Source organism: Gnatocerus cornutus, chromosome 4 (assembly GCF_029298725.1).
Source record: "Gnatocerus cornutus isolate USDA-ARS CGAHR chromosome 4, icGnaCorn1.1, whole genome shotgun sequence".
NCBI classification, from domain to species: domain Eukaryota; kingdom Metazoa; phylum Arthropoda; class Insecta; order Coleoptera; family Tenebrionidae; genus Gnatocerus; species Gnatocerus cornutus.
The window spans coordinates 848,449-875,903 of NC_142236.1; the positions used below are offsets into that span (position 1 = coordinate 848,449).

The window sequence follows — 27,455 nt, forward strand, 5'->3', positions numbered from 1 at the left end:
GGTACATTTATATTACTCAGCCACCTCTGCAACTTGCTATTGTACACCTTTCGCTCGAAAAACACGCCGAAACCTCCGGTAGTTCCGACCGCCAGTCGTTTGTTCTTGCCTGCATAACAATGCAACCAGTGCGTACGTGTTGGCATTCGCTGCAAGTTCGATGTTTCCGGATCGCGACTCCGGTGATGTTCCGGTAGTTTGTTGAACCGATTGTTGGTACCGTTGAGCGAGCGCGTCAGTGACTTGAAAATGGAAGAAGTGGCGTTTAATGACTGGCCTGATGGCTCTGGAGGAAATTCCTGGTTACCAGCGTATGGGTTCCAGACGCCCAGCGCGTTGTTGGAACGAGATGATTTTCTGGGGAATCCAGGTGGGTGCTTTGAAAGGAACAGGAAATGTACTTCTTTTAAGTTCTAAGTTGAGAGGAATGGAATCGTTTTATTTTTATTACGGTTGGCGAGTTTATTTTCGATAAGAGAACCGAAACAATAGAGAAAACCTTGCAGCTCCAGTGGTACTGTACGAACAAGGAAGCCAACGAAGGTTAATTGGACCGAAATTCAATGCATTTCTTTAAAAGTTCGATTGTCGCGGAATTCGTGGGTGTTTTCTCATTACAATTTGTGTCAACAAGGCACATCCACACGTCATTTACTCGAAAAAGATTTGCGGATTTGATCTGCAACGTTATTACTTGTAGGTGTAAGAAAAGGCGAGATAATAAACTTATGAATATTAATGGCGCTTTTAATTGTTTACAACGGTACTTATTACATAAAGAGCTACAGTTTACCAGTTGTTATTAGACAGACTTATAATTAGATAGAATTTGGAAAGCAAATATGCTTACAACTGGCAATAAAATAAACTAACCGCGAAGTTAAATCGTACTTTGCATGCATTCCGTGCTAATAAGACAAGTTAATATGAATCAACATGGAAATGACAAAATATAAACATCGTTTGTGGACAAAATTTTCCTAATCCGCGTCTGGAATCCTAATGACAATTACGTTGTTTTGAAGCTGAAGATTTGGAAGATTTTTATCTTCAGTGGTTTCTAACTTTATTCGTTCAGTTTTTTAGCTTAGTTTAGTTTACTTTCGCTGAACGCTATTTGAATAACGGAAGTTACTAGTTTTGACTAGCTTAGTAACTCAGTTAAATTGCAAAATTCTGGAGCAAAAGGGGCAGATTGAGAATTTTTAATTTTTTAGAACGAGCCAAAATTAATCAAGTTCTGTTTTGAAGTATCTAACTCTGTCAATTTTAGCACAATTTGAATGAAATTTACAGAAGATACTAGTTTTGGCTAGCTAAGTAACTCCGCCAAATAGCAAAAAACTAGAGCAAAAGAGACAGATTTGAGAAAATTTGATTTTTTAGAATGAGCCAAAATTAGTCAAGTTCTGTTTTGAGGCACGTAACTTAGTCAATTTTAGAACTATTTGAATGAAATTAACAAAGGATACTAGTTTTAACTAGCTCAGTAACTCAGCCAAATTGCAAAATTCTAGAGCAAAAGGAACAAATTTGAGAAATTTTGTTTTTTTGGAATGAGCCAAAATTAATCAAGCTCCGTTTTGAGGCATGTAACTCCGTTAATTTTAGCACAATTTGAATGAAATTTGCAAAAGATACTAGTTTTGACTAGCTAAGTAACTCAGCCAAATGGCAAAAAACGAGAGCAAAAGAGACAAATTTGAGAAATTTTTACTTTTTAGAATAAGCCAAAATTAGTCAAGTTTTGTTTCGATGCATCTAACTCCGTCAATTTTAGCATTATTCGAATTAAATTTACGGTGGATACTAGTTTTGACTAACATAGAAACTCATTCAATTTTCAAAGTTCTAGAACTAAAGAGACAGATTTAAGAAATTTTTATTTTTTAAGTCGAATCAAAATCAGTCAAGTTCTGTTTTGAGGCACGTACCTTTGTCAATTTTAGCACAATGTGAATGAAATTTACAGAAAATACTAGATTTGACTAGCTAAGTAACTCAGCCAAATTTCAAAATTCTAGAGCAGAAGAGACAGATTTGAGAAAATTTGATTTTTTAGAATGAACCAAAATTAGTCAAGTTCTGTTTTGAGGCACGTAACTTTGTCAATTTTAGCACTATTTGAATGAAATTTATTGTGGATCCTAGCTTTGACTAGCTTAGTAACTCATCTAAATTTCAAAATTTTACAGCAAAAGAAACAGATTTTAGAAATTTTTCTTTTTTAAAAAGACCCAAAATCGATCAAGTTCTGTTTTGAGCGACGTAACTCTCGTGTTTTGAGTACTATCACAACGAAATTTACGGTGGATATTAGTTTTGACTAACTTAGTAACTCGTTCAAATTTCAAAAATCTAGAGCTAAAGTGACAGATTTTAGAAATTTTAGTTTTTTTAATCGAACCAAAATTATTCAAGTTTTGCTGTGAGCGTCGTAGCTCTCGTGTTTTTAGCACTATTGAAATGAAATTTACGGTATATACTAGTTTTGACTAGCTTAGAAACTCATCCAAATTTCTAAATTCTAGGGCAAAAGAAACAGATTTAAGAAATTTTTATTTTTTAAGTCGAATCAAAATCAGTCAAGTTCTGTTTTGAGGCACGTACCTTTGTCAATTTTAGCACAATTTGAATGAAATTTACAAAAAATACTAGATTTGACTAGCTAAGTCACTCAGCCAAATTTCAAAATTCTAGAGCAGAAGAGACAGATTTGAGAAAATTTGATTTTTTAGAATGAGCCAAAATTAGTCAAGTTCTGTTTTGAGGCACGTAACTTTGTCAATTTTAACACTATTTGAATGAAATTTATTGTGGATCCTAGCTTTGACTAGCTTAGTAACTCATCTAAATTTCAAAATTTTACAGCAAAAGAGACAGATTTTAGAAATTTTTCTTTTTTAAAAAGAACCAAAATCGATCAAGTTCTGTTTTGAGCGACGTAACTCTCGTGTTTTGAGTACTATCACAACGAAATTTACGGTGGATATTAGTTTTGACTAACTTAGTAACTCGTTCAAATTTCAAAAATCTAGAGCTAAAGTGACAGATTTTAGAAATTTTATTTTTTTTATCGAACCAAAATTATTCAAGTTTTGCTGTGACCGACGTAGCTCTCGTGTTTTTAGCACTATTGAAATGAAATTTACGGTATATACTAGTTTTGACTAGCTTAGAAACTCATCCAAATTTCGAAATTCTAGGGCAAAAGAAACAGATTTTAGAAAATTGTATTCTTTAAAACGAAGCAAAATCAGTCAAGTTCTGTTTTGAGGCACGTACCTTTGTCAATTTTAGCACAATTTGAATGGAATTTACAGAAAATACTAGATTTGACTAGCTAAGTAACTCAGCCAAATTTCAAAATTCTAGAGCAGAAGAGACAGATTTGAGAAAATTTGATTTTTTAGAATGAGCCAAAATTAGTCAAGTTCTGTTTTGAGGCACGTAACTTTGTCAATTTTAGCACTATTTGAATGAAATTTATTGTGGATACTAGTTTTGACTAGCTTAGTAACTCATCCAAATTTCAAAATTTTACAGCAAAAGAAACATATTTTAGAAATTTTTCTTTTTTAAAAAGACCCAAAATCGATCAACTAGTTAGAAACTCATCCAAATTTCTAAATTCTAGGGCAAAAGAAACAGATTTTAGAAAATTTTATTCTTTAAAACGAAGCAAAATCAGTCAAGTTTTGTCACAACGTAACTCTGTTGTTTTTAGTACTATCACAACGAAATTTACGGTAGATACTAGTTTTGACTAGCTTAGTAACTCAGCCAAATTACCAAAGTAAAGAGCGAAAGAGACAAATTTGAGAATTTTTTTCACGTCGCTGTAACGTGTTAGTTTTGCATGCCACAATGAGATTTGATACGACTCTTTAGTTTGAACTTCTTTATCAGTCTTACCCAACCAAAAAGGCAAATTCTTAAAGAAACCAATCGGGAAGTGCCGTTTCCTCAAAACCTCTCTTACAGCTATTTACCTTAATAATTGCTCGCAACATTCATCTGAAATCCCGGATATTATAACATCCAACTAGCTCGTTATCTCTCTTATTATCTCCCATAATAGTAATATCTGCCTTTAACTGTAATTAAATTAGTCTCCACCCAGTGACCTGTTACACTTGAATAATCAAATCAATAGCATAATGGCAAATTCCCCCGCGGAATGCAAGTCGTTGGCAAGGTTTCCGTATTCTTCTTGTCGTTGACCGTTGACCATTGAAGTAACGAGCATTCCTCGACACCTGTTGCATAACAGAAATATCGGTCGCTCCTTTCCAAGTAACGTTATCTTTGCTATTTGTCCAAACGTCTTTCAATTGAGGTCATTGTGAATATCCGACGTGTCAGTGTACAGGAAACAGAGAACAATCGAATCTGGAAATCTTCACGAGAGGTAAAACTGTGTTAGCAGTTAGCAGAGACCCACGCAAGATTCATGTGGGACGGTTCTATAATTATATGGTAATGACAAGAGGCTGTTGCGACAAATTTTTGGAATCTAGGTGATCAAAATGGAAAAATAACACACGTGAAGAGAAAGGAGAAAGGATCTAGCACAGGATGAACATTTTTCTTAATTACAATGCCACTTATTCAAGGCTGCTGGTAAAAGATATTGGGAAAAGAACAAAAGGTTTGTAGTGACGTGGACACCCAACCTCGCTCCGACATTAAGAACTGCTAACTAAATAAATCAATAAGAAAAAGGGAAATTCCGTTGGAAGAAAATTCCAAGATGCTCATTTTCGATCAATTACGTTTAGAAAACAATAATTTTTATTAACTGTGAAATGATCAAAATACAATGTCGTGTGAAATTCTTACTTTCATTTCCAAGTGGAACGAAAACGTTTTATTTCGTATTAAAGCTCCGCAAAAATGTTAATGATAAATGAAAGGTTTCTTTTCTTCCAGACGCCGAGTACTTCCTCCATGGAACCTCGAATTCTTGCCTCTATTTGGAGACAATCCACGAAGAAACCTCCGATGATCTCCGCTCCGATAGCGACATCTCCGACGTGCGAGCGTCTCCTTTGGGGTGGCTGGCAACCGACTCAGAGACAGACTCTGTGATTTGCATGGACGCCACAAGTAAGTTCAAGATTAGTCGAATTCTGTTTTGAGACACTGTAATTTTTAGCACTATGAGAATGACATTTACGTTTTGACAAGCTTAGTAACTCCACAAATAACTTCTTCGTGTAAAATAAGAAATAACAATTATGCAATGCAAGTAAAAGTTTCCTTGCTCAACTGTACGATACGAATGAACTCAATCTCTTCCAAGTGCCGCGAATAATTGAATTTCGCGCTGCTTTTTACCGTGAGTGCTCGAGGCGAAATTTCTTTTTCTTTGTTGGAAGATGGGGGTCATGAGCGGATTTTACGACAACCGAAACTCTTGATGGGAAATGGGCAAAGACAAAAACGATTCATTAGTATTATGAGCAAACCGCTCGGAATTCCTGCTGGTAATTTCCATTCGCAGGAGTAGGTGGCAGCACGAATTTAGAGATTAGGATTTTTATTTTTGGGCAGTTATCTCCAAACAATTAAGCCATTCATGAGAGGTCATTCTATGTGTGTCATCTTTATCAGTTTCTTTTTTCGGGGAAAAAATTATTTCTCCATTAATAACGTGAATTGTTGCTTATGCTACTAATTAACTTTAATTTGAATAGTAATTCCCCATGGGAAGTTTTCCCAGGCGCTTGTGTAACATCCTTTGCAACATTTATCTATTTACTTCATTTTTTATTATTTTAGGAGATTTAAATTGATAAATTACAGTTGCGAGAAGCAACGAAGGACGGAAAAAAACGTAATTTCCCTTGTGAATGTCCCAAATTGCGGGTTTCAATATGCACTTTTCTAATAGCTCCATAATTTCGATTGAAAGTTTTTTGTATTAAAATTTTATTGGGTAATCCATAAAATTTTATTTCCGTCGTTATCCACTTTAATAAATCGACTGCCGTCTTAATTTAGAAATGGTAAACGCGAATTCACTCACAAGTCTGCAGTAATAAAATTCATTAATTTCTTACAAGTGGCGGCATTGATCTGAAGAAGTGGTAATATAGAGAGTAGCCGTGCATAACTTTGTGATTATCTTTCAGGAGATTATTGTCTTTGGAGTTATTAAAGAAGTTGAGGTGCTTGTTTTTGTGAAATTGGTTTTTGGCTCGTTCTAATAAAGAAAAGGTTACAGTTTTAACAGAATCTGCAAAATTTTTGTTGCAAAATAAAAATTTTGTCAAGTTTGTTTCTTTTACTAGTATTTTGTAATTTGGCTGAGCTAATAAGTTAGCCAAAATTAGTATCCACGGGAAATTTCGTTTTTTTGGCGCTAATGACGACAAAGTTACAAAGCTCAAATCAGAACTTGACTAATTTTGGTTCGATTTAAAAAATAAAAAATTCTCAAATTTGTCTTTTTTGCTCTAGAATTTTACAATTTGGGTGAGTTACTTAGCTAGTCAAAGCTAGTATTCTCCGTAAATTTCATACATATAGTGCTAATATTGACGAAGTTGCGTGTCTCAAAATAGAGCTTGACTAATTTTGGCTCATTCAATAAAGTAGAAATTTCTTAAATCTGTTTTTTATGCTGTAGAAATTTGAAATTTGGGTTACTGGGCTAGTCAAAACTAGTATCTACCGTAAATTTCATTTTGAATGTGCTAAAAATACGAGAATTAAGTGACTCAAAAGAGAACTTGACTGATTTTGGTTCGTTTTAAAAAATACAAATTTTTAAAATCTGTTTCTTTAGCTCTAAAATTTTGAAACTTGAATGAGTTACTAAGCTAGTTAAAACTAGTATCCTCTGTAAATTGCATATTAATAGTGCTAAAATTGATGAAGTTATGTGCCTCATAACAGAACTTCACTAATTTTAGCTTTATCTAAAAAGAAAAAAATTGTCAAATTTGTTTCTTTTGCTCTAGATTTTTACAGTTTGGCTGAGTTACTTAGCTAGCATAAACTAGTATTCTCCGTAAATTTTATAGTTATAGTGCTAAAATTGATCTGATAAACAGAGCTGGACTAATTTTGTCTCATTCTAAAGAGTAAAAATTTCTCAAATCTGTTGTTTTTGCTCTAAAATTTTGCAATTTGGCTGAGTTACTGAGCTAGTCAAAACCAGGATTCTCTATAAATTTCATTCAAATAAACCTAAAATTGACGGAGATACGTGGCTCAAACAAACCTTAACTAATTTCGGTTCGTTTTAAAAATTAAAAATTTTTAAAATTTGTCTCTTTTGCTCTAGAATTTTTCAATTTGGTTGATTTAGTTAGCTAGTCAAAACTAGTATCCTCTGTAAATTTTATTCTTATAGAGCTGAAATTGACGAAGTTACATGTCTCAAAACAGAACTTGATTAATTTTGGCTCGTTCTAAAAAACAAAAAAAATGTTAAATCTGTCTCCTTTGCTCTAGAGTTTTGCAATTTTGGTGAGTTACTGATCTAGTCGAAACTAGTAATCTCCGTAAATTTCCTTTAAATAGAGCTAAAAACAACAGAGTTACATTTCTCAAAACAAACCTTGACTAAATTTGGTTTATTTTAACAAATAAAAATTTCTTAAAACTGTCTCGTTTGCTCTAAAACTCTGCAATTTTCCTAAGTTAACAGGGAAGTGTAAATTAGTAATCTTCATAAATTTCATTTTCATAGCTTCAAATCTAACAAAGTTACGCCTCTCTAAGCTCTGAATTAACCAATTGTCCCCGAACTTTTGGCCGCCACTCCACATCCAATGTATTTTTATCTCTCAAATTATAAATCTCTAAATAAAAAACTTTGTTCCAGACGACACCGACTGTGAATCCGACCGGGAACTCGCCTGTCCTGTAAAACGGCGTCGCCACGACTTCCCCTCTTACCCTCACGACGAAGATCCTTACCAATCCCTAAGCCGTTCAAGCAGTCTCCTCCAATTCGAAACGTTAGAAAAACAATGCCAGGAAACGTCCAGCAGTTCACCTAGCATCTACTCCCAGTTCAGTCTCGACTCGTTGGAGCGCTCCAAGCCTCCCCCCAACACCGACAGTGATAGTGGTGGCAGTGAAAGCACTTTGGCACCCTCGAAGTCTTGCAACAATTTAAGAACGTGGAGGAGCTTCGACAGTCTCTCCCGAGGTGGTCCGAAGAAAGAGAAGATTTCCGCGGAGAATCTGAGTGAAGATAGCGGTTTTGGGGAGCAGATGAGGGAGAAGAAGACGTCGAAGGCTCCCGGGTTCAATGCGTATGATTATTGTGAAAGGTTTGGGAAGATCGGGGGCAAGTTCGGAGCGAGTTGTCAAAATCTTAGTGTGGTGGGTAGCGAGTGGGTAATTATAGAAAAGACGGAATGCAAAGCTAAATTTAACACCACGTCTGCAAGTGAACCTAACCTGGCTCGAGAGGGACAGAGCGGTGACAACGAACACAGTGTTAGTGTGTGCAGTGTCCCCAAAAACTTGGATTTAATCGCCAAAGAAGATGAGCCCAGGAAGAATTCTATAGCTGCGAAGAACTGGGATTTAGGAGACTTCAAGAAGATTGAAATGGGCTCGTTCAAAAGAGAAGGCAGTTACGCTGAGGCGATGAGGAATCGAGTGGATTTAAGTGACGACGAAACTAGTTTAGTCTACAAGAGAAAACTCCCCAAAACTACCATCGTCGACTTCGACAAGAAGGTCCTCCAGGCCATCTCTGAGAGTATTCACAGCATCAACTCAGTCAGCATTGCTGATGCTCATCTTAGCAACATCTACGGGGCTCCTGCAGGATTGCCAAGCAAAAGAAGTGTTGTTAGTACTCCGAATTTAGTGATGAACCCACTGGAACAAGAGAGATTCGTTGACCTCATGTTGGAGGAAGAACGAAGAAGATCGGTGCAAGATCTTCCGCGGAAAAGTTCGTTAGTTAATCATAGCACTAGTACTAGTTGTGTGTCGGATATGGAAGACAAAACTTTGAATTGTGAATCAGGTGAGTTCGAAAGCAGTTTTTCCCGATTACGATCAGATACTTCTGGTATAGTCTGGAGCTAACCAGAATCACGCTTTTATTTTTTGCTCCCAGACAACCAGATCGATGCTTTTTCAATAAAATTACGATAATTGCTAAATTTAACAACTGATTTTTATCACAAGACAATATTACTCAATTTCCTGTGTTAAAAGAAATACATATAACACCGAGAGGAAAGATGCGTTCGGTTCATACAAACAAATAAAACTTGGCATAAATAAACGTTTTATTTTAAATTTTACTTCGGCGATTTTATTGATTGAGCTGGAGTTTAATAAAAAGTAAACACAACATGCATTGTAATTAAAATTTCTGTTTTTTTTTTGCGGAGCAAAAAATTTCAGTTCGGGCAAAGGCTGCCGACCTAAATCGTACTTTCACTTTTCGAAAATAGATGTCGAGGTTCGAGTCAAACGTGGATTTCTAAAATCACGTTTTTTGTAGAAATTGCGGTAGTAGCGACATGTTTTGAAGTGGAGACAGAACCGGACTTGGAAAATTTACGTTGCAGGGTTCAGTGAGGTCAAACTTGTCTCGGTTATGCCATAATGTTTTTTGTTTAGGTGGGTTCAAATTTGTGTCTTTTACTCTAGAGTATTGAAATTTGGTTGAGTTACTAAGCTAGTAAAAACTAGTAATCTCCACAAATTTCAACTTTACAGCTTCAAAAACAATAAAGTTACAAGTCACAAAACAGGACTTGATGGATTTTGGTTTCTTTTAAAAATTAAAATTTTTCCAATTTGTCTCTTTTACTATGAGTTAATTAACTAGCAAAAATTCCTAATCTCTGCAAATTTCAACTATATAGCTTTAAAAGCAACAAAGTTACAAGTCAGAAAACAGGACTTGATGGATTTTCGTTCCTTTTAAAAATTAAAATTTCTTAAAATTGCTTCTTTTACTCTAGAATTTTGAAATTTGGTTGAGTTACTAAGCTTAGCAAAAACTAGTAATATCCGCAAATTTCAACTTTTTAGCTTCAAAAAGAATAAAGTTACAAGACACAAAATTGCTCTTGATGGATTTTGGTTCGTTTTAAGAATGAAAAATTTCTGAAAATCGCCCCTTGTACTCTAGAATTTTGCAATTTGGCTGAGTTATTAAGCTAGTAAAAATTAGTATTGTCCGCAAATTTCAACATTATAGCTTTAAAAACAACAAAGTTACAGGAATCAAAATCGAGCTTGATGGATTTTCATTTTTTTTTTTAAATTGAATTTTTTTCAAATTTGTCCGTTTTACTCTAAAATTTTGTAATTTGCCTGAGTTAATTAACTAGCAAAAATTAGTAATCATTGCAAATTTCAACTTTATAGGTTCAAAGGCAACAAAGTTATAAGACACAATACTGAACTTGATGGATTTTGGTTCCCCTTAAAAACGAAAAATTTCTCAAAATTGCACCTTTTACTCTAGAATTTTGAAATTTGGCTGAGTTACTAAGCTGGTAAAAATTAGTAATGTCCGGAAATTTCAACTTTATAGCTGCAAAAACAACAGAGTTACAAGACACAACTCCGAACGTAATAAATTTTGGTTCATTCTAAAAATTAAAAATTTCGCAAAATTGTGCCTTTACTCAAAAATTTTGAAATTTGGCTGAGCTAATAAGCTAGTAAAAGTTAGAAGCGTCCGCAAATTTCAACTTCATCGCTTCAAAGACAAAAAAGTTACAAGACAGAAAACCGAACGTGATAGACTTTGGTTCGTTCTAAAAATAAAAAAATTCTCAAAATTGTCCCTTTTACTCTAGAGTTTTGAAATTTTGTTGGCTTAATAAGCTGGTCAAAACTAGTTATTTCTGTAAATTTCACTCTTCTAGCTTCGAAAACGGGAAAGTTACAAGCCTAAGAACTTGAGGGATGTTAAAAAAATTACTATATTTCCTCCAGGTTTCATTGCACAATTTTATGCCTGAAAATTTTGCAATTGAATTTATTTCTCTAATGAAAGGCGTCCTGGAGATAACGTGGGCTAACCTGTTAATTACAGACACTTGTAATGAATTCTAATTTCATACACTGGAGGCGGTAAAAGCAATGAATTCTTGGCCTCATGTTCATAAGTGCACAGTTTAGATGTTATTATTGTGGCATTAAGGCGTTAGAATTTTATCGATTTAATGAGGAAATGGGAAAAAAAGCTCGAGAAAAATGTAACCACTTTAATTTAAATACAAGTTAAATTACCTCCGGTCTCTTATCGCCGTAGTAAAATAAATCCTCGAGCAAATAAAAGTGTGAGAAATGAAACGGAATCCAGCTCATAAGTTACTTCTTTGTTTACAAACTCACTGTTTGCATGACTCAGAAGAAAAGAATGAGAAATAACACGAGGTGAAACAGTTGCAGGTAGCACCAAAGAAGTGCACTTCAGCCCCGTGGTCTCGGAGGTGAACTGGCCTGAAGATCACGAGTCCACCCCCAGCACCGCCGAGCGCGAATCAAGCTACAGCCTCTCCAGCACCCCCGAGCGCGACGCCGTCGACGCCCTCGCAAAAGCCCTCCTCAACTACAACCGCCCCACACCACCACCACCACCACCTCCATCTCGCCCACTCCCCCAAAGCCGCCGCTCCTTCCGTCCTCTCGGCGAAGCTTTTCCTTCTTACGACGAACCCGAGCACTCATTACCATCTTACCGTCCTTTGAGCGAGAGTCAGCCGGATCTCCGGCGGACCCCCATGCGCTCCAGTTTCACACAATCGCAACCAGATGTGCGGCTCAAGCGGAGGGGCAGTCAGCTCATCAAAAAAGACGCTGATGGGTGCATAATCAAAGCGTACATCGATGGAGATGGCATCCAATACAAGCACACCCATTTGGACCTTGACGAGCCGGTCCCCCCTACGAGTCACGTGGTCGTGGGTCGTGTTGATGCTCAAGTTAAACGAAGCAATGCAGTTGCGGGAATGGAAGCGGTAGAGGTGCCACGAAAAGAAGTGAAAGAGCAACAAACGAAGAAGAAGTTGGGGGGATTTTTTTCGCGCTTGGCCAGTTTTCGATTCTCGGCGAGGAAAGATGACAAGAACAAGAAGAAGAAACAGGATGGTGGAAACAGAACAGGTAAGCTAACTTTCACTAGCCAGCGCGATCACCTGATTTCAGTACACGAAAAATTCAGTGGGTGGATAGCCGGAAGTGGCTTCTTTCTTTCCTTTCGATTAGAGATGGGCAAAGTTACGTAAGCGGAACTTTTAGACAAAACCTGCAGACACTTAACGATTGGTGTTAATGAACAGGAAAGTGGAATTAATTGATGAACATGGCACCCGCATCGTTTCATCTAAAAAGAGCCTTTAAAATCATGTCAAATGATCTAAACCTTCCACTTGTATTGTTAATTATTCATTGTGAATATCATCACATTAGCATTTAATGCCGATTCAAACGTAGCCACACTCATCTTCGTGCTAAACTGGCTATTATCCTGCATATTTGTTTATTTTATTTGCATATTTTCTATTCTCCACACAGTTAATTTAAAGAAAGCGTGTTAACATTGCGGCTCCAAAACCAGCCACTGCTCTAAAAATACAATTTGTGTGTTTACAACGAAGTAAAAAGGAATTGTTTTATCGTTTGACTTTAAATTTTGTCGTATTTTGCGACGTTATCACCTTGAATTTTTATTAGCCTTTAATTTTGATAACAATTAATTTATAGGGACGCGTACAAATAATTATGTGTAATTTATAATTGAACAATAGTTAATTTAAGGATATGCATGATTAATAATGACTGCATGACGTAATAATTTAATCCGTTCATCAGTCACTGTCATCGTTAAACTTGGGCTTTGACATGAGATAACTCCAGAAGCTGAAGTCGAACAGTGGCCGAATTCAGAAATAATTTTAAATAAATCGCCAAAATTTGACTAATTTTGAAAATTCAAACTGAGGGATGTAAATAAGCGCTGTGGGCTTATGGGTAGTTTGCCAAATGACAAAATCTGAAATGAGATTTTTTTTGGAAATTTGAATTTAAGACGAGCTTTCAAGTTTTTAAAAATGTTGTAATTTTTGAATTTTTAGGAATTTAAGGCTGAAATTTATGAGGGTTGTAAATTCACCCTTCTTTTTTAAATTTACCAAATAGCAAAGTCCTATTCAAAACGAGAAAAGTTTTACAGTTTTTATAAGCTTAGGGGGATCGAACAACTTCGATTTTCGTCTTTTGTTTTTTAAAATTTGTAACTCTGCTCATTGTGGAACTGTAAGGTCGAAATTTACGCAGGACGTACCTTAAGGCTTTCTCCTTAGGTTTACCGAACAGTAAAACCATAGGTCAAACAAGTTGTTTTTTTTTTAATTTTGAATGTTTATAAGGGCTTTGGGTGATTTAAAACTTGCTCTAGCGTTCTTTAAAATTGTGTAACTTTGTAATTTTTGGGACTATAAGGTTGAAATTTATGCGGGTTGTAACCTTGGGCTTTTTTTTTAAATTGGCAAAGGTCTATCTGAAACGAGTGAATTTTTAGAATTTCTTTATGTTTAGAATACAGTACTTTTAAATTTCGTCTCGCATTTTTAAAATTTGGAACTTCAGTTTGGAACTGCAAGATTTAATTTTAAGCAGGACGTACCTTCAGGCTTCTTCTTTAGGGTTACTGAACCAAAAAGCCATATCTCAAACGAGATTTTTTTTTAGAAATTTTGAATGTCTGGAAAGGCTGGATGATTTGAAACTTGATCTAGTGTTCTTTAAAATTTTGTAACTTTGCAATTTTTGGGACTACAAGGTTGAAAATTATGGGGGCTGTAACCTTGGGCTTCTTTTTTAAATTTACAAAGTGGCAAACTGCTATCTAAAACGAGAGATTTTTTAGAATTTTTTAAGTTTATGATTAATAATTTGAAGTTGTTCCTGCGGTTTTCAAAATTTGCAATTTTTTTACTGTAAGGTCGAAATTTACGCAGGACGTACCTTTAGGTTTCTTCTTTGAGTTTACTGAACGGTAAAGCCATATCTTGAACGAGAATTTTTTTAGAAATTTTTAATGTCTGGAGGGGCTCTGGGTGATCTGAAACTTGCCCTAGCGTGTTTTAAAATTTCCTAACTTTCCAATTTTTGGGACTATGAGGTTGAAATTTATAGGAGTTGTAACCTTGGGTTTCTTTTTCAAGTTTACCAAATGGCGAAGGTCTATCTAGAACGAGACAATTTTTAGATTTTTTTTATGTTTAAGATACAGTAATTTTGTCTTACGTTTTTAAACTTTGTAACTCGTTGAATTTTGGGGCTATAAGGTTGAAATTTACACAGGACGTGCCTTTCGGCTTCTTTTTCAAATTGACCAAAGGGCAAACTCAAATTTCAATCGAGATAATTTTTGGAAATTTTTAATGTCTGGTGGGTAAACAAGCTGTAACCTTAATTGGAATCCGCCAAATAATTTTCCGATTTTCATTTAATTTTAGCCAGAGTGGCTGGAAACTACATGCTCAGCTCTAAAAATAGCTTTATGGAGGTTGTCGGTGTGGATTTAACCACGAAATTTGGTTATTTTTAGAGTAAAATGATAATTATTTCACCAGATGTGGAACCTGAAATTTGCGACTCTGTTTTCATTTTACCTCGAAAAGAAATTAGTTATGTTTGCAGTAAAAATATGAAGTTAACGGATCTCTCCACTCCCAAATTCTTCAATTGTTGGATCACCTAAAACAGTTCCAATGTATCTTTTTCATAAAAACATTTTTCTTCTAGTTAACACCAATCCTCAGCGCGTGGCCACCAAAGACGACTACATCTACATCCCTCTCAAAGACCCCACGTCGGCACAAACCGCTTCGAAGACAACATCGAAGCCGCCCCTTCCAAGAGCGCCCCCTCGAGTTGTTGGCGCAAGCGTGAAGGGTGCGCAACACCGAAGTCACGATCAGGAACATCGCCGTCGCCGGACTATTGATTCCGGAGATTGTCCCCGGCCGATGGAGCCCATGGGGCTTATCGAAACAGACCTAGATACTCAAGTGACGGTCATCACCAGCGGTGCGAATAATGTGAAAACTAGAAGTTTGCTCAACTTGGGGGCCGAGCCCAGACTCGGCCACCTTCTTGACGAAAACGGAGACGCTGATCAGAGTGCCAGGCCGCATAAATCGATGGAATTCCTGCTGGACAAGCAGAATCTCAGAGTTGTTGAGGTAATTTTTTCATTTTTTATTGTTTTGTTGCGGGGCGCAGCACCGTACAGGTGTCCGGAAAGTGGCTTTACTGCGGTTTCTATCGATTTTTGGTTTATCGTGCTCTTAAGGTAAAACGGTGATGCTATCAAACTCACCTATTGGAATCAATAGAGGTATTCCTGTTTAAATGTGCAGAATTCATCTCATTTCCTACTCGGAATGTTCTATATTGCATTCTGGTGGAGGAATGCGCGCGAAATACTAACAAAGAACTTTACATTAAACTGGAATTTCATAAGTGTAGTGTATTGGCTTCATTAGTGACTACTTCTTTCAGTGATAAAAAATTGCTTTTGGTGCTTTCACAAGAAAAAATTGTGTGCGGCTAGTGTTGTCAAAGACTATTTTTAGCCTTATCCTTGACCGTTTCAAAGGACTAGGGTGAGTCAATATTCTTTACTGTTGCTTCTTAAGGTCTTACAAAAAAGATTGTGTTTTCAATGCGAGCTAATCCTGCTTTATCCTGACCACCAATGCCTTTCTCGCTGAGGTTAGGTGGGGCAAATTAAGACTTGAAGAACGACCTCGTTGTGTTCAAAATTTTACAATACAGTTTTGGGGCTGTCACGTTGAAATTTATAGGGGTTGTTTCTTTGGACTTCTTCCCTAATTCTACCGAACAGTACAGTCATAGCTTGAAGGAGACAATTTGTGGACATTTTTTATGATTGGGAGGTCTAAGCGAATTGGAATTTGCTCCTGCGTCTTGTTAAATTATGTAACTTGCTGACTTTTGGGGTTATAAGGTTTAAATTTATGGAATTTGCAGGTTTTGGCTTATTTTTTAGATTTACCAAGATTCCAAGTTTTATCTGGAACGAGACAATTTTTACAAATTTTTAATTCGAGGTACGATCGAGAGATTACAAAACTAACACTTGCGTCTTTAAAATGTCGCAACTTTGTTAATTTTGTGGTTACATGATTGAAATTTGGGGACTTTTTGTCTTCTTTTTTAAGTTTACCAAACGACAATGTCGCACCTTGAACGAGACAATTTTTAGAATTTTTTAATATTTAGTTGGTTTGAATTGATGGAAAGTTTTTTGCATTTCATCAAATTTCGTAATTCTGTTATCTTTAAGGTTATATCACCGAAATTTAGTGAGATTGTACTCTTTGTTGTATTTTTTAAGTTTACCAAACGACAATGTCGCACCTCGAACGAGATAATTTTTAGAAATTTTTAATTTTTAGGGGCTTAAAACTTGCTCTTGTGTTCTTTAAAATTTTGTAACTTTGTTATTTTCTGGATTACATTACTGAAGTTTGGGGAAGTTGTACTTTTAGTGGTCTTTTTTAAGTTTGCCAAACGGCGCAATCATACCTCGACCGAGACATTTTTTTTTAATTTTTTAAATTTTTTCTGGGATTCACTTGATTGAAACTTCCATTTGCGTTCACTAAAATTTGATAATTCTGTTGATTTTCGAGTTACATGCTCGATATTTGGGGAAGTTGTAGTCTTTGTCGTTTTTTTGAAGTTAATAAGGCGGCAATGTCATAGCTCGAACGAGCCAATTTTTATAATTTTTTATAGGGTTTGAATGAATGGAGACTTGCTCTAAAATTTCGTAACTTTGTTATTTTTAAGGTGACATCACTGAAATTTGGGGAAGTTATGCTTTTAGTTGTCTTTTTTACGCTTGTCAAACGGCAAAATGATACCTCGAACGAGACAAATTTTAGAAATTTTTAATTTTTAATTCGTTTGAGTTGATTGAAAGTTTTTTTGCGCTCTATTAAATTTCGTGACTCTGTTATTTTTTGGGTTAGGTTATTGAAATTTGGGGGGATTATTCTTTTTGCCATTTATTTTAAGTTTACCAAACGGCAAAGTTATATCTTAAACGAGACAATTTTTAGAAATTTTTTAAGGGATTAGAGTATATTGAAACTTTTTTTTACGTTCTATCAAATTTCGTAGCTCCTGACATTTGGAGAAATTGTTCATTAAGTCGTCTTTTTTAAGTTTGCCAAACGGCAATGTCATACCTCGAACGGGACATTTTTTAAATTTAAAAAAAAATATTTTTTGGTTTCAGTCGATTAAAACTTGCTCTTGCGTTCTCTAAAATTTCGTATCTTTGTTATTTTTGGGGTGACATCACTGAAATTTGTGGAAATTATGCTTTTCGTCGTCTTTTTTAGGTTTGCCAAACGACAAAATTATACCTCGAACCAAACAATTTAACAAAAAATAGTTTTTTGGGGAGTTTGAGAGGATTGATATTTTTTCTTGCGTTCTCTAAAATGTTGTAACTTTTTTGTTTTTGAAGTTACATCACTGAAATTTGGGGAAATTGTACATTTAGTTGTCTTTTTTAAGTTTACCAAACGGCAATGTCATACTTCAAATAAGACAATTGTTAGAAAATTTTAAGTTTCATGAAAATTAAATGAATTGAAACTGTCTCTGGCGTTATCTAAAATTTCATAACTCCGTTACTTTTGGTGTTACAATATTGAAATTTAAACCGGTTGTGACTTTTAGTTTCTTTTTTAAGTTTACCGAACGACAATATCATACCTAGAAAGAGAACAGAATGCTGCTGCAAATTCCGGGGAATATAAATACGTAGCTGGAATAATAAAATAGGAGAGGCTTCAGGAACTGAAAGGACAATTTTCAGGTTGGCGTTTTACGCCCCATAAATCATTTCTCATCGCGTAAAGGAACAGAAAAGACTTCGCTCTCAACAACTAATTTAAAAATTCTCAAATCGTAATTACTAATTACAGAACTAACTTTGAAAGTACTAATTTTTCTTACCGTCATTATGAGAATATGGATCAAGATCATCATAATAAAAGAGCTAATGTTAGGAGATAAAAATAAATTTTTAGTACACAATATCAGCGGAATTACACGACAAATTATTTATTTATAATAATGACGGAATTAATGTTTCGCTGTGAGAAAACAAGATAAGCAGACATTGTATGAAAATGATCAATACACTCTTTGTTTCTTCACCAAGTTTACAAACTTCCGTCAAAAAAAGACGCAGTTATAAATTTTAAATATCTTCAGAAATTATTTAACCGTTCAACTTTGAATTATAGAACGCACACGCGAAGCTTGTTGAGAATTTGCTATGCACATTCCATAATGTAATTGCGTGATACTCGTAATACAAAGTAGATACACAGAATTCACATTACTCAGCCTGACCTTTAATATCAGAAGCTACAAAACTCGGACACCATTTTGTGATCTGTAACATTTCTTCAGTTTTTCTGCCGCAGATGCGTGCGTGCGAACATCTGCAATATCCCATCGGCATGAATGCGCCCATATGTTTCTGTGCATCCCGAATGGCTAAATTGTGTACATTGGCGTTTTATTTAGCCATAAAAATCTTATGGCCGAAGAACGTGACTTGACGGAAACGGTAAACAGATTTTTGCAGGACAATCTCTTTTGTGCCATCCGCAGTTACAACCACGCCTGGCCATGTCTTGTGAAGCGTCGTCCGGACACTAATTGAAATGGTACCCTCGGTGGACGTCATCACCCTTTTTCCATTGTTTTCGTTGACGCAAGGTGCAATGACTGCCGCGTCCGCTCTCCAGTAAATAATCGTTCATTTAAAAATACTTCGTGCAGAAACACTGGAATTTCATCGAAAGCGAGATGATAAAACGCAGATCCTCTTACACCGCCGTGGCCTATTTGTCTATTCAAAGTGTTCGATTAAACGCACTGTAAATAAATAAATCAGATTTTAACGCTAACGGTACTAAATCGCGCGAAGTTAATGCGTTTTTTAAACCTGTTTGGTACAGATGGAGGACAAGAGGTGAACACGACAACCCCTTCTTGTATCGATTATGCAATCAGTTGATCGTTTTATGAAACAATTGCGCTTGGACATCCGCATTAGCGTTTCCGTTTCCGTTAGGGGACAAATTTAACGCGTACTCGATTTTCAAAACGCGAGTATTTTTAGACGTGCAGATTTATGAAAGAGTTTTTTCGGCTTCCTGTTTGACGAGCTGAAGAGGCAGCACCAGCGTAAACAGCAGAGGCGAGTAAATGTTTACACAATTCCCCATTGTGCTTGAGTTGATTGAATTTCGTGACTATGTTAAATGTCGGAGCGCCAACACAATATTGTCTGTGTGGAGATTATTTCGTCACATGTTACATAACTAATTAGTTCAGTTAACATGATCCGGAGAGCATCAGTTCGATGTCAAAATCTCACTTCTTTTACGTCTTGGATAAATTAGATTAACTCGACCAGTATTTATTGAACTTGGAACTGTTACAGGATGACCCAATAAAATTCCCATCATCCTGTTGCAGCCGTTCTAACTAACTGACTAATATTCTTTATTTTTATAGTATTTCGTATAATGAAGAGCCACACAAACAGAATTCGAGGTAAGATTTGGTGTGTTTTAAGCTTGCTTCACACTGTTTTGTGGCGCGTTATAGAAACTAGATAACATATTTTTGATTTTGTTTAACGTAGTGCACTTACACTTTCTGGGACGCTCTGTACATGCACACGCCCCTTCGGAGGTTAATTACCAATTGCCATTGCCCCCAATTATATCATTAGCGAAAAAACTGAACTTCAGTTATCAAAAACGCGTTCATCATGGCAGATATCGCGAGTGATAGTGCGAATGAAATGCCTGGTCACCTTGATAGTGACTTGTACTGCCAACAATGGGTCCGTTTGAGTATGCTATGGGAACATCTTGTAAGCAATTTTCTCATTATTACTAAGCCAGTCATAGTGACACAAGGGTGCTGCTTCAATGGCCATTGTCTGTTGGCTTTGTCGCGGTTTCATTCAGAAGAAATTGAAACCAAAAGTAATAAAGTGTTGGGAAACCAACTAAGTTAGAAAAAACTCGATTAAAACAGAATAATAATTCATAAAAAACGCTGGACACGAGAGCGATTTATGATCTTTCCGACGTAGGAAGTTGGGAAATGTGCGGTTGCGACCTCCAATATGGTAGATTAAAAGTCACCGTGCCGTAATTAACGTCCGACCCACGTTATCTATCACTCGTTCCATAACGGACTAGTATTTCTAAAATTCTGGAAAATGTTCGAGTTCGAAATCTATGAAATGGAGCTCGTTTGATAGAGGATTGTTCAGGGAATCCAGAACTGTCTTTGGATTTTATGTACGACCTTTGTTACGGGAGATATTGAACGGCAAAGTTAAAAATTAATTGAAATTTACGTCGCCGCGTGACATTTGATCTCGAAATTTTCCATGATTTGAAAATGTCGCGGATTTTACACGATTCTGAAAGATTTCGAATGAAAGTTTGTACACTTGTGGATTTTTGTCTTTTTTTCGATTTTCTTAAGAGACAAACGAGAAGAACAGTTGGAAATAATTGAAATTTCCACCGCACTGTGGAATTTGATTTTCCAAATTTCTGTGGTCGATATCTCGCTTATTTTTGGGACAAAACTTGAGTTATTGGGCTCATTTAACGCAGAATTTCACGCTAAATCCAAAAAGGTAAGATTCGTTTAGATCGGCCTACAAATAACTGAGTTATGGGCGATCAAAGTTTCCGATATTGAATTTTTGGTTCGAAACTACAAGAGATTTTTTGAAACGGTTTTTACCATCGTTTTTTTCGGTTCATTCTACTGTAGAATATGCTCTCAAAAGTTGAAAATTCAATGGTCGATTTTTTGGGCAAAAAACTTTGCACTTAATCGATGAAAAATTTTCAGTTTTTTGTTTTTTTGTCGCCCCTCGTAAACTATTTGCGCTATCGATTTGAGGTTTGGCCAGTTCATAGATCTCAAGCTCCTCTTTCGATCGATATATAATTCAATAATACTAAACGCAGTTTTCACCCCGAAACAGAGGCTTAAAAATTACCCTAAAACACCCTCTGAAAGTCTATTTCGGTTATTTGTTAAGGAAATTGGAGCTACATGAGCTCATTTTATGCAGAATTTTGCGCTGAATTCAAAAATGCTCTTATTTTTCTTGTCCGTCAACAAATAACTGAGTTAGAGCCGTTTGAAATTTCGGGTAGTCGCTAGAGGGCCAAAATTTTGGAGGTTCGAAAACGATTTTTCTCCACATCTCCGGAATTAAGCCAAATATTAAGAAACCCTTTTTGGAATCGTTTTTCTCGCGATTTTTTAGTTAAGAATTCGTTTTTAGATTTTCCGAAACTCAAAAATTTGATTTTTTAGAAATAAGAAATAGAACTGTAAAACTTCTGCGATCGATATGTCGCTTAATTTTGGAGCAAAGTTGCGTTATTGGCTCTCATTTCACGCAGATTCCAATTCCGGGCTCAAAATGTACGTACGAGAACAAAAAACTGGCCGTTTAAAATTTTAAATACTCAAACTTTTGATACCTAGAAAAAGTCTTGTATTTTACACAATTAAAAAAAAAGTGAATAAATCATTGTGCACCAGGAGATTAGGAAGTGTTCTTTTGATTTCCGTCGAGAAAAACTCGCTTCTTTTACAAGACACCGGAGAAAAAACTAACTTTTGGCGACTCTACGATATTGATTGATACGAATCTGTAATTTGGGACGTTCCATTCAAACTGGGCAGCCTGTATCGATATCGATTTCCTCGAACATGACACGAGAGACTTCAAATCAAATTTATTGAATACGTGATCAGATTGTATTGTGTGTTGCATACTTATCAGATCCAGCTCCATTAACAAAGTCTCTTAAACTAATAGACAAGACAAGGCTTTTATCAGCTATCAGGAGCATGTAATAATTATAAATACACATCTGATAACAGTGTTGGTATCAACACCACGTATCTAAATTTGCAGAAAATGTATCGATAAGTTAACACCATTAACTGAAGATTAGATCTAGTGCAAAAACGTGTGATTCTAATGGAGTTCTATTTTTTCCAGCCCCCAGAGAATGAGCTGCAAAAAGGCGAACGTGTAATGTCTGAACACCAACTCCGCGTCCAGCGCTCCCTTCAAAAACTCACAGTCCCGGAATGGTACAAACAGAACCAAGTCCCTCGAGAGGGTTTCATCCTGAAGAAGCCCTCATCAAGTCGCGAGACTCGATGGACCGGCACCGGCAGCAAAACCACGTCTTTGAGTAGCTTGGGCTCCAGCAACCCGTCCCCTATAATTCTCAGCCCGACTTCTTGCGCCCAACCTTTCGTGCGATGGTCCACTTCCAAGCTGAATTCCACGGCCTCATCCCCTTGCGCGTCGACCAGGAGTAGCTTCAATACGCGCCAGCCGAACGGCTCAATCTCGCCGTCTTCAGTTCGCAGCAGTTTTAGCTATCGGCAACCTTACATGGGATGGAGGTCGCAGGAGAGACTCAACAAGCCACGCACTCCTGCGGAGCGGCTTGCAAACACGCTGTTATCTCACCCGCAGAATGTCCAAGAAAGTCCGGAGATACAGACGTCGATAAAAGAAGTGACGTCGGCGATTGTCCACTACGTCAGCGGATTGAAACCGGAGAGTGGCGACGACACCAGCCAACGAAGCAGATCGACGAGTCCTAGAGGTAGTCAGAAACTGTGCTGGTTAGAAAGTAGTTTTGTTGGTATTAGGCCTTTGGATTCTCCTCAAACTCCTGTGACTCTGACGGAAAGTCAACAGACACCGCCCACAAATCTTCGGTTAGATCTGCAAACACACAATGGTGAGTCTATACACGCTTAAGACTAGATTTTGTGGCGATGCTCTCTATGTGGTGCTATGTTATCGAAATGTCACCTCCCAGTTTACGGAATGGGTAAATTGTGATGGTTTTTGACGCTTGTTCCCAACGAGGGTCACTTTTTGTTTAACTCTCAAACCGACGCAATATTAGCACTAATTTATGTACATAATGTTTATATTTACTTAACACGTGCCTTGGATTTTTCAGTCACAAGTTTGTTATGGTTATCAGGCTGAAAAATCTCTCGTTTTTATTCATTTTAATTGTTTTGTTTTCTTTATGTACTTTAATTTAGATTCTTTTTAGTATTGTATAGATGTAATTTTATTTTTTCGATTTTATTATGTGTACCACTTTATTTAGGTACGTTTTATCACATATATTCTGTGTATTGTGTTGTATTCTTGAAACATCTTTAAATAAATTATTTTATTTTCAATATTCATTTTGGGTTTTCTTTTTTTTTTATTGTTTGTCTATTGTTCGGTAAGTAAATGTGCTTTTTTGTTGTTTTTCTGTGCTTTTTAACACTCGTATTAGAACTAACATCTGTTGTACTTGTCCTTTGTCCATTCTAACAAAAACTAGACTTTTTTATAGAAAATTGTGCATTTTTTTGCAATATTAGAATAGTCCAGCCAAAATAAACATGAATAATTTTATTGTTCTAAACTAATTATCAAAAGTTTCCGTTGCTAAAAAAGTTAAAGTGGTGGTGAATGTCAAAGAAAACAATTCTTTGCAAATATCTCGTCACAAATGATTCCAACGGCAAAAACATGTATTATAAAAATTATACCTTATCAAATTTGCAACAAAAAAACTGTATAATATTTTTGTAGGACTTATCGTTTTCAAGATATAGTGATTTTTTTGAAATTTCCAAGAAATTATTGTTTTTTTTATAACAATTTCTTTTTATTATAATACTCAATTTTAATTGTAATTTTGATAATTTTGATTGTCTTGACGTCAAGACAATCAAAATTGGGGTAGTTACTATTTTTGACATGTTTATTTATTGTGCTAAATGCCAAAATATTAGAGCAAGAAAGAACAATTTTAGATTTTTTTTTTGACAAGATAAACGAAAATTTTCCTCTTAATTCTATTGAATTCCATATCTTTGATAGTTTTAACGCCAATACAATAAGAGTTGGACCAATTACTGCTTTTAACATGTTTATTAACTGTGCCAAATGTCAAAATATTAGAACTAGAAAGGGCAAATTTAGAAATTTTTACTTCTAGGAAGATTAAAAAAAGTTAGCATTTTCTAAAAAATTACGTAACTTTGCTAGTTTAAACGCTAAAACAATAAAATTTGTTGACACTATAATTTACAACACACTTATTAATTTTATCAAATGTCAAAATTTTAGAGCAAGAAGGAGAAATTTTTATTGAGAGGATAAACCAAAATTTCCTTCCATTTATTATAAAATTTTGTAAATTTGGTAATTTGAACGCCAAGACAATCAAAATTAGAGCAGTTATTACTGTTGACACGTTTATTAATTGTGCCAAATGCAAAAATATTAGAGCAAGAAAGAAAAATTTTAGAAATTTTTGTTCTTCAGAAGAATAAAAATGCCACTATTTTCTCTAAAATTACATAACTTTGACAATTTAAACACCAAATCAATGAAATTTGTCGACGTTATAATTTACTGTACTCTTATTAATTCCACCAAATTTCAAAATTTTAGAGCAAAAAAAAGCAATTTTAGAATTTTTGATTATGGGACCGAACTACATTTCTACCAGTTTCTATAAAATTCCGTAACTTTGCTAGTTTTATCGTCAATGGTCGAAAACCATTTTTGCTTTTAAGAACTCTAAAGGATTTTACAGTGAAAAAATGTTGTGCTTTACCAATTTTAATATTGGTAATAACCAACTTTATTATTGCTGATTGTTGCTGAAGACAGACATGAAAACTAAAATAAAGTTTAGAAGGCAATTAAAACTGTGTCTTCATTTAGTAATTGTTTTAATGGTGGTAAGAGTTATAGTTTGAATTTTGCATGAAAAAGTGAAGTTTTATTTTTCAACAGTATGTGGTAATTGCATCGGTATTTTTGCCGTTGGAATCACCAGTGACAAGGTGTTTGTAAATATTTGTTTTCTTTGACATTTTTGTGCCTATTTTGCCTGGACGAACTGAACAAACTACGACTAATGTTGTTTCTTGCATGCATTTCTTGACCGAGGACTGTTTGACCCGCCCGCTTTCCCCATTTTCCGTTGGCTGCATGCTAGCAAAAAATTCGAATGTCAGGGCTGAAATTAAGACAAATCTGTGTATTAGATGTGACTCTGCTGAATACATCCAGCGGTCCAAAGCCTTCCCCCAGCTCGACGACTCTCGAAGACGTGTTAGATTCTCTCTTGGGCCTTCCATCATCAGATCGAGCCCCTAGCCCCAGTCTCCAAGGTAGGAGACATGTGTAAGTTTCATTCCAGGTCATTTCTACGAATGCACTTCTTTGTAAAATTCTTCCATTGAACATTTGCTCGTTGTAATTTTCTGATTGCGTCTTTTTTGTAGTGACGGTGTCAGCTAATACCAGTCCAAATCACAGCTCGGAATTTAGAAGACGCTCTGAGGGCAGCGAGCCAACATCTTTCGCCAGTAGCTCAAGAAGAGTGAGCTTCCAATCCTCGCCTGTCCTCCAGTGTCGTTATTCAAGATGCGCTCGCATCGTTTCGGCGTCCAGTGCCGAAGCTGCCAACTTCAAAAACTGTCATAACTGCTCGTATACCTACTGCTCAAGAACCTGTCGGAGGTCCCATTGGGAAAAACACCGCAAGACTTGTCTGTTTTCAAGAATTGGCTCGTTGTGTCGACAAGTCATCGCGGCTATTAAAGAACAGAAAGACTCTCTTTACCACCTCTCGCTTATTGCAAGACGTGGTTACCTCTCCCACGGCTCTGGTGCAGTCAAATGCTTCTTCCCATGTCCTGAAAGCGCCGAGAAGTTCCTCAGCGGCGGCCTCAGCGACCTGGGGGAGCTCACCTACATACGTTGGCCTGACTTACTCCCATCAGAAATGGGCCCTCAGTTGTACTCCGAACTCGTACAAATGTGCAAGAACTACAACCCCGACTCCAGACTAGTGCTGTACGTCTCAGTCTGCGTCGTCTCCGAGACTCCAGCCAGCGGCGCCGTGAAATGGGAGCGCCAATTGGTGTCACGTTGTGCCAAAATGAGGCTAAGTAAAGACATTTGCGTGCCGGAAAAAGATCCAGACAATCCAGAAACGCTCATCTTGACCTGCAACTCAATCGACGGTTTGAGCGAAGATCGGATCAAGCAATTGAAGGAAATTGGTGTTAATAATGTTCAGAAGCAGCTGAGACAACGCGGAGTGTCTTTACGGCGCCAACATCCGGTTATTTTCAAACAGTTGTGTGCTTATGCGAACGGGAGTAGCGAGAAGTTCACTCCAATCACGGTCTACCCTAAAGACATCGCGACGGGGAAGAGCTTCATGTGTATCATTATGCTTGAGGCGGATCCTGACAGTTTAAGACAAGTGGAGTCTGCAGGAGTCAGAGTTAGGACTGTGGATGTGCTGTGTGCTGATTGAGACTCGTGTTACCCTATCCTGTGATTTATCGTAGCTTGTTGTTATTCTGCAAATTTTAACATCCATGTTGATATCTATAATGTTGCTTTTAATCTGTTTTTATTGAGAAATCGTGCTCCAGTCGAGGAAATTTTTACTGTTATTTTAGGGTACGTGCCTTCGAAAGCCTACTTTATTAAATTTTGCACTGATGGACACATATCGATCGGGTGCTGGGACGTACCTGCTGGAATGATATTCAATTACCTTTCTTTCTTTTACTCGTTGCGTTACACACCAATTTGAAGCAATAAAAAAGGGGAAACAGTATTTTTATTCATCTTTCTGTCTTATCCATTCTTATTAGGCATCTCATAAATTGTAAGAAATTGTTAAATTAAATTACATTCAAAAGTCGCGACTTTGTTTTTTACCTTCGTCCCATCATAGAGATAAGGTTTTTTATTGCCTTTTTTACGCTGAGTGTTTACAAATTAGTTGTGTTTTTGTGGGCAAACTAACATATTGTGGTTTCTTCTGAAGGAGGTCCACCGATACAAAGTAAGTTATCCACTTCTTAGTTAAAAAACCGTTACGCAATTTTTTTTGCCTCTCTTTGGATTTAATTTGTTCACATGTAATTCGGTCGCTATCGCGCTTATTTTTGGAGCAATATTAAAGTATTTGCGCTCATTTTACGCAGAATTGTAAAATGGTGGGAGGGTGCGGTGTTTGTGGTTTTTAAAAAAAAAAAACGACTTTACCTGAATTTCGTAATTTTGGAATAATAAACTGGCAGCAGAAATAATGTTGTTGGAATGTAGAAGTACCAACACCGATACTTGATTCTTATACATATAATTAAAATACAACGTAGTAAAGACGTACATACAAAGTTTATAAAATGTAATTTATTTTGTTTTTGTGTTTTACATTACTCGTTATTCTGTTACGTCAGTAAAATTGTTTTTT

General features: G+C 36.1%; 1 protein-coding gene and 1 long non-coding RNA gene across 3 annotated transcripts; one reads left to right on the top strand and one right to left on the bottom strand.

Annotated features, from left to right (window-relative positions):
- Window positions 1-155: 155 nt before the first annotated feature.
- On the top strand, window positions 156-26,900 carry LOC148175726 (uncharacterized). Of its 2 annotated transcripts, none has more exons than XM_088034098.1 (8): window positions 156-370; window positions 4,933-5,109; window positions 7,838-9,001; window positions 11,392-12,111; window positions 14,758-15,197; window positions 22,130-22,889; window positions 25,222-25,347; window positions 25,462-26,900. In XM_088034098.1, the coding sequence occupies exons 1-8, from the start codon at window positions 250-252 to the stop codon at window positions 26,502-26,504; spliced, it is 4,551 nt and encodes a 1,516-aa protein (XP_087890224.1). In that variant the 5' UTR covers window positions 156-249; the 3' UTR covers window positions 26,505-26,900. The 2 variants fall into 2 exon arrangements, with proteins under 2 accessions (XP_087890224.1, XP_087890225.1); XM_088034099.1 differs by lacking the exon at window positions 156-370 and adding an exon at window positions 4,505-4,651.
- On the bottom strand, window positions 13,808-14,490 carry LOC148175727 (uncharacterized). Its single transcript, XR_015769993.1, has 4 exons — window positions 14,486-14,490; window positions 14,411-14,413; window positions 14,257-14,356; window positions 13,808-14,197 (listed from the first exon to the last, which is right to left on the bottom strand). It is a non-coding gene; the product is annotated as an uncharacterized LOC148175727 (long non-coding RNA).
- Window positions 26,901-27,455: the final 555 nt, after the last annotated feature.

Bases quoted from the DNA above. Each gene is read 5' to 3' on its own strand.
- LOC148175726 (XM_088034098.1), top strand. From the start codon at position 250: ATGGAAGAAGTGGCGTTTAATGACTGGCCTGATGGCTCTGGAGGAAAT. The intron at 15,198-22,129 runs GTAATTTTTTCA...TATTTTTTCCAG, and splicing joins AGAATCTCAGAGTTGTTGAG to CCCCCAGAGAATGAGCTGCA. The intron at 22,890-25,221 runs GTGAGTCTATAC...TCTGTGTATTAG, and splicing joins AGATCTGCAAACACACAATG to ATGTGACTCTGCTGAATACA.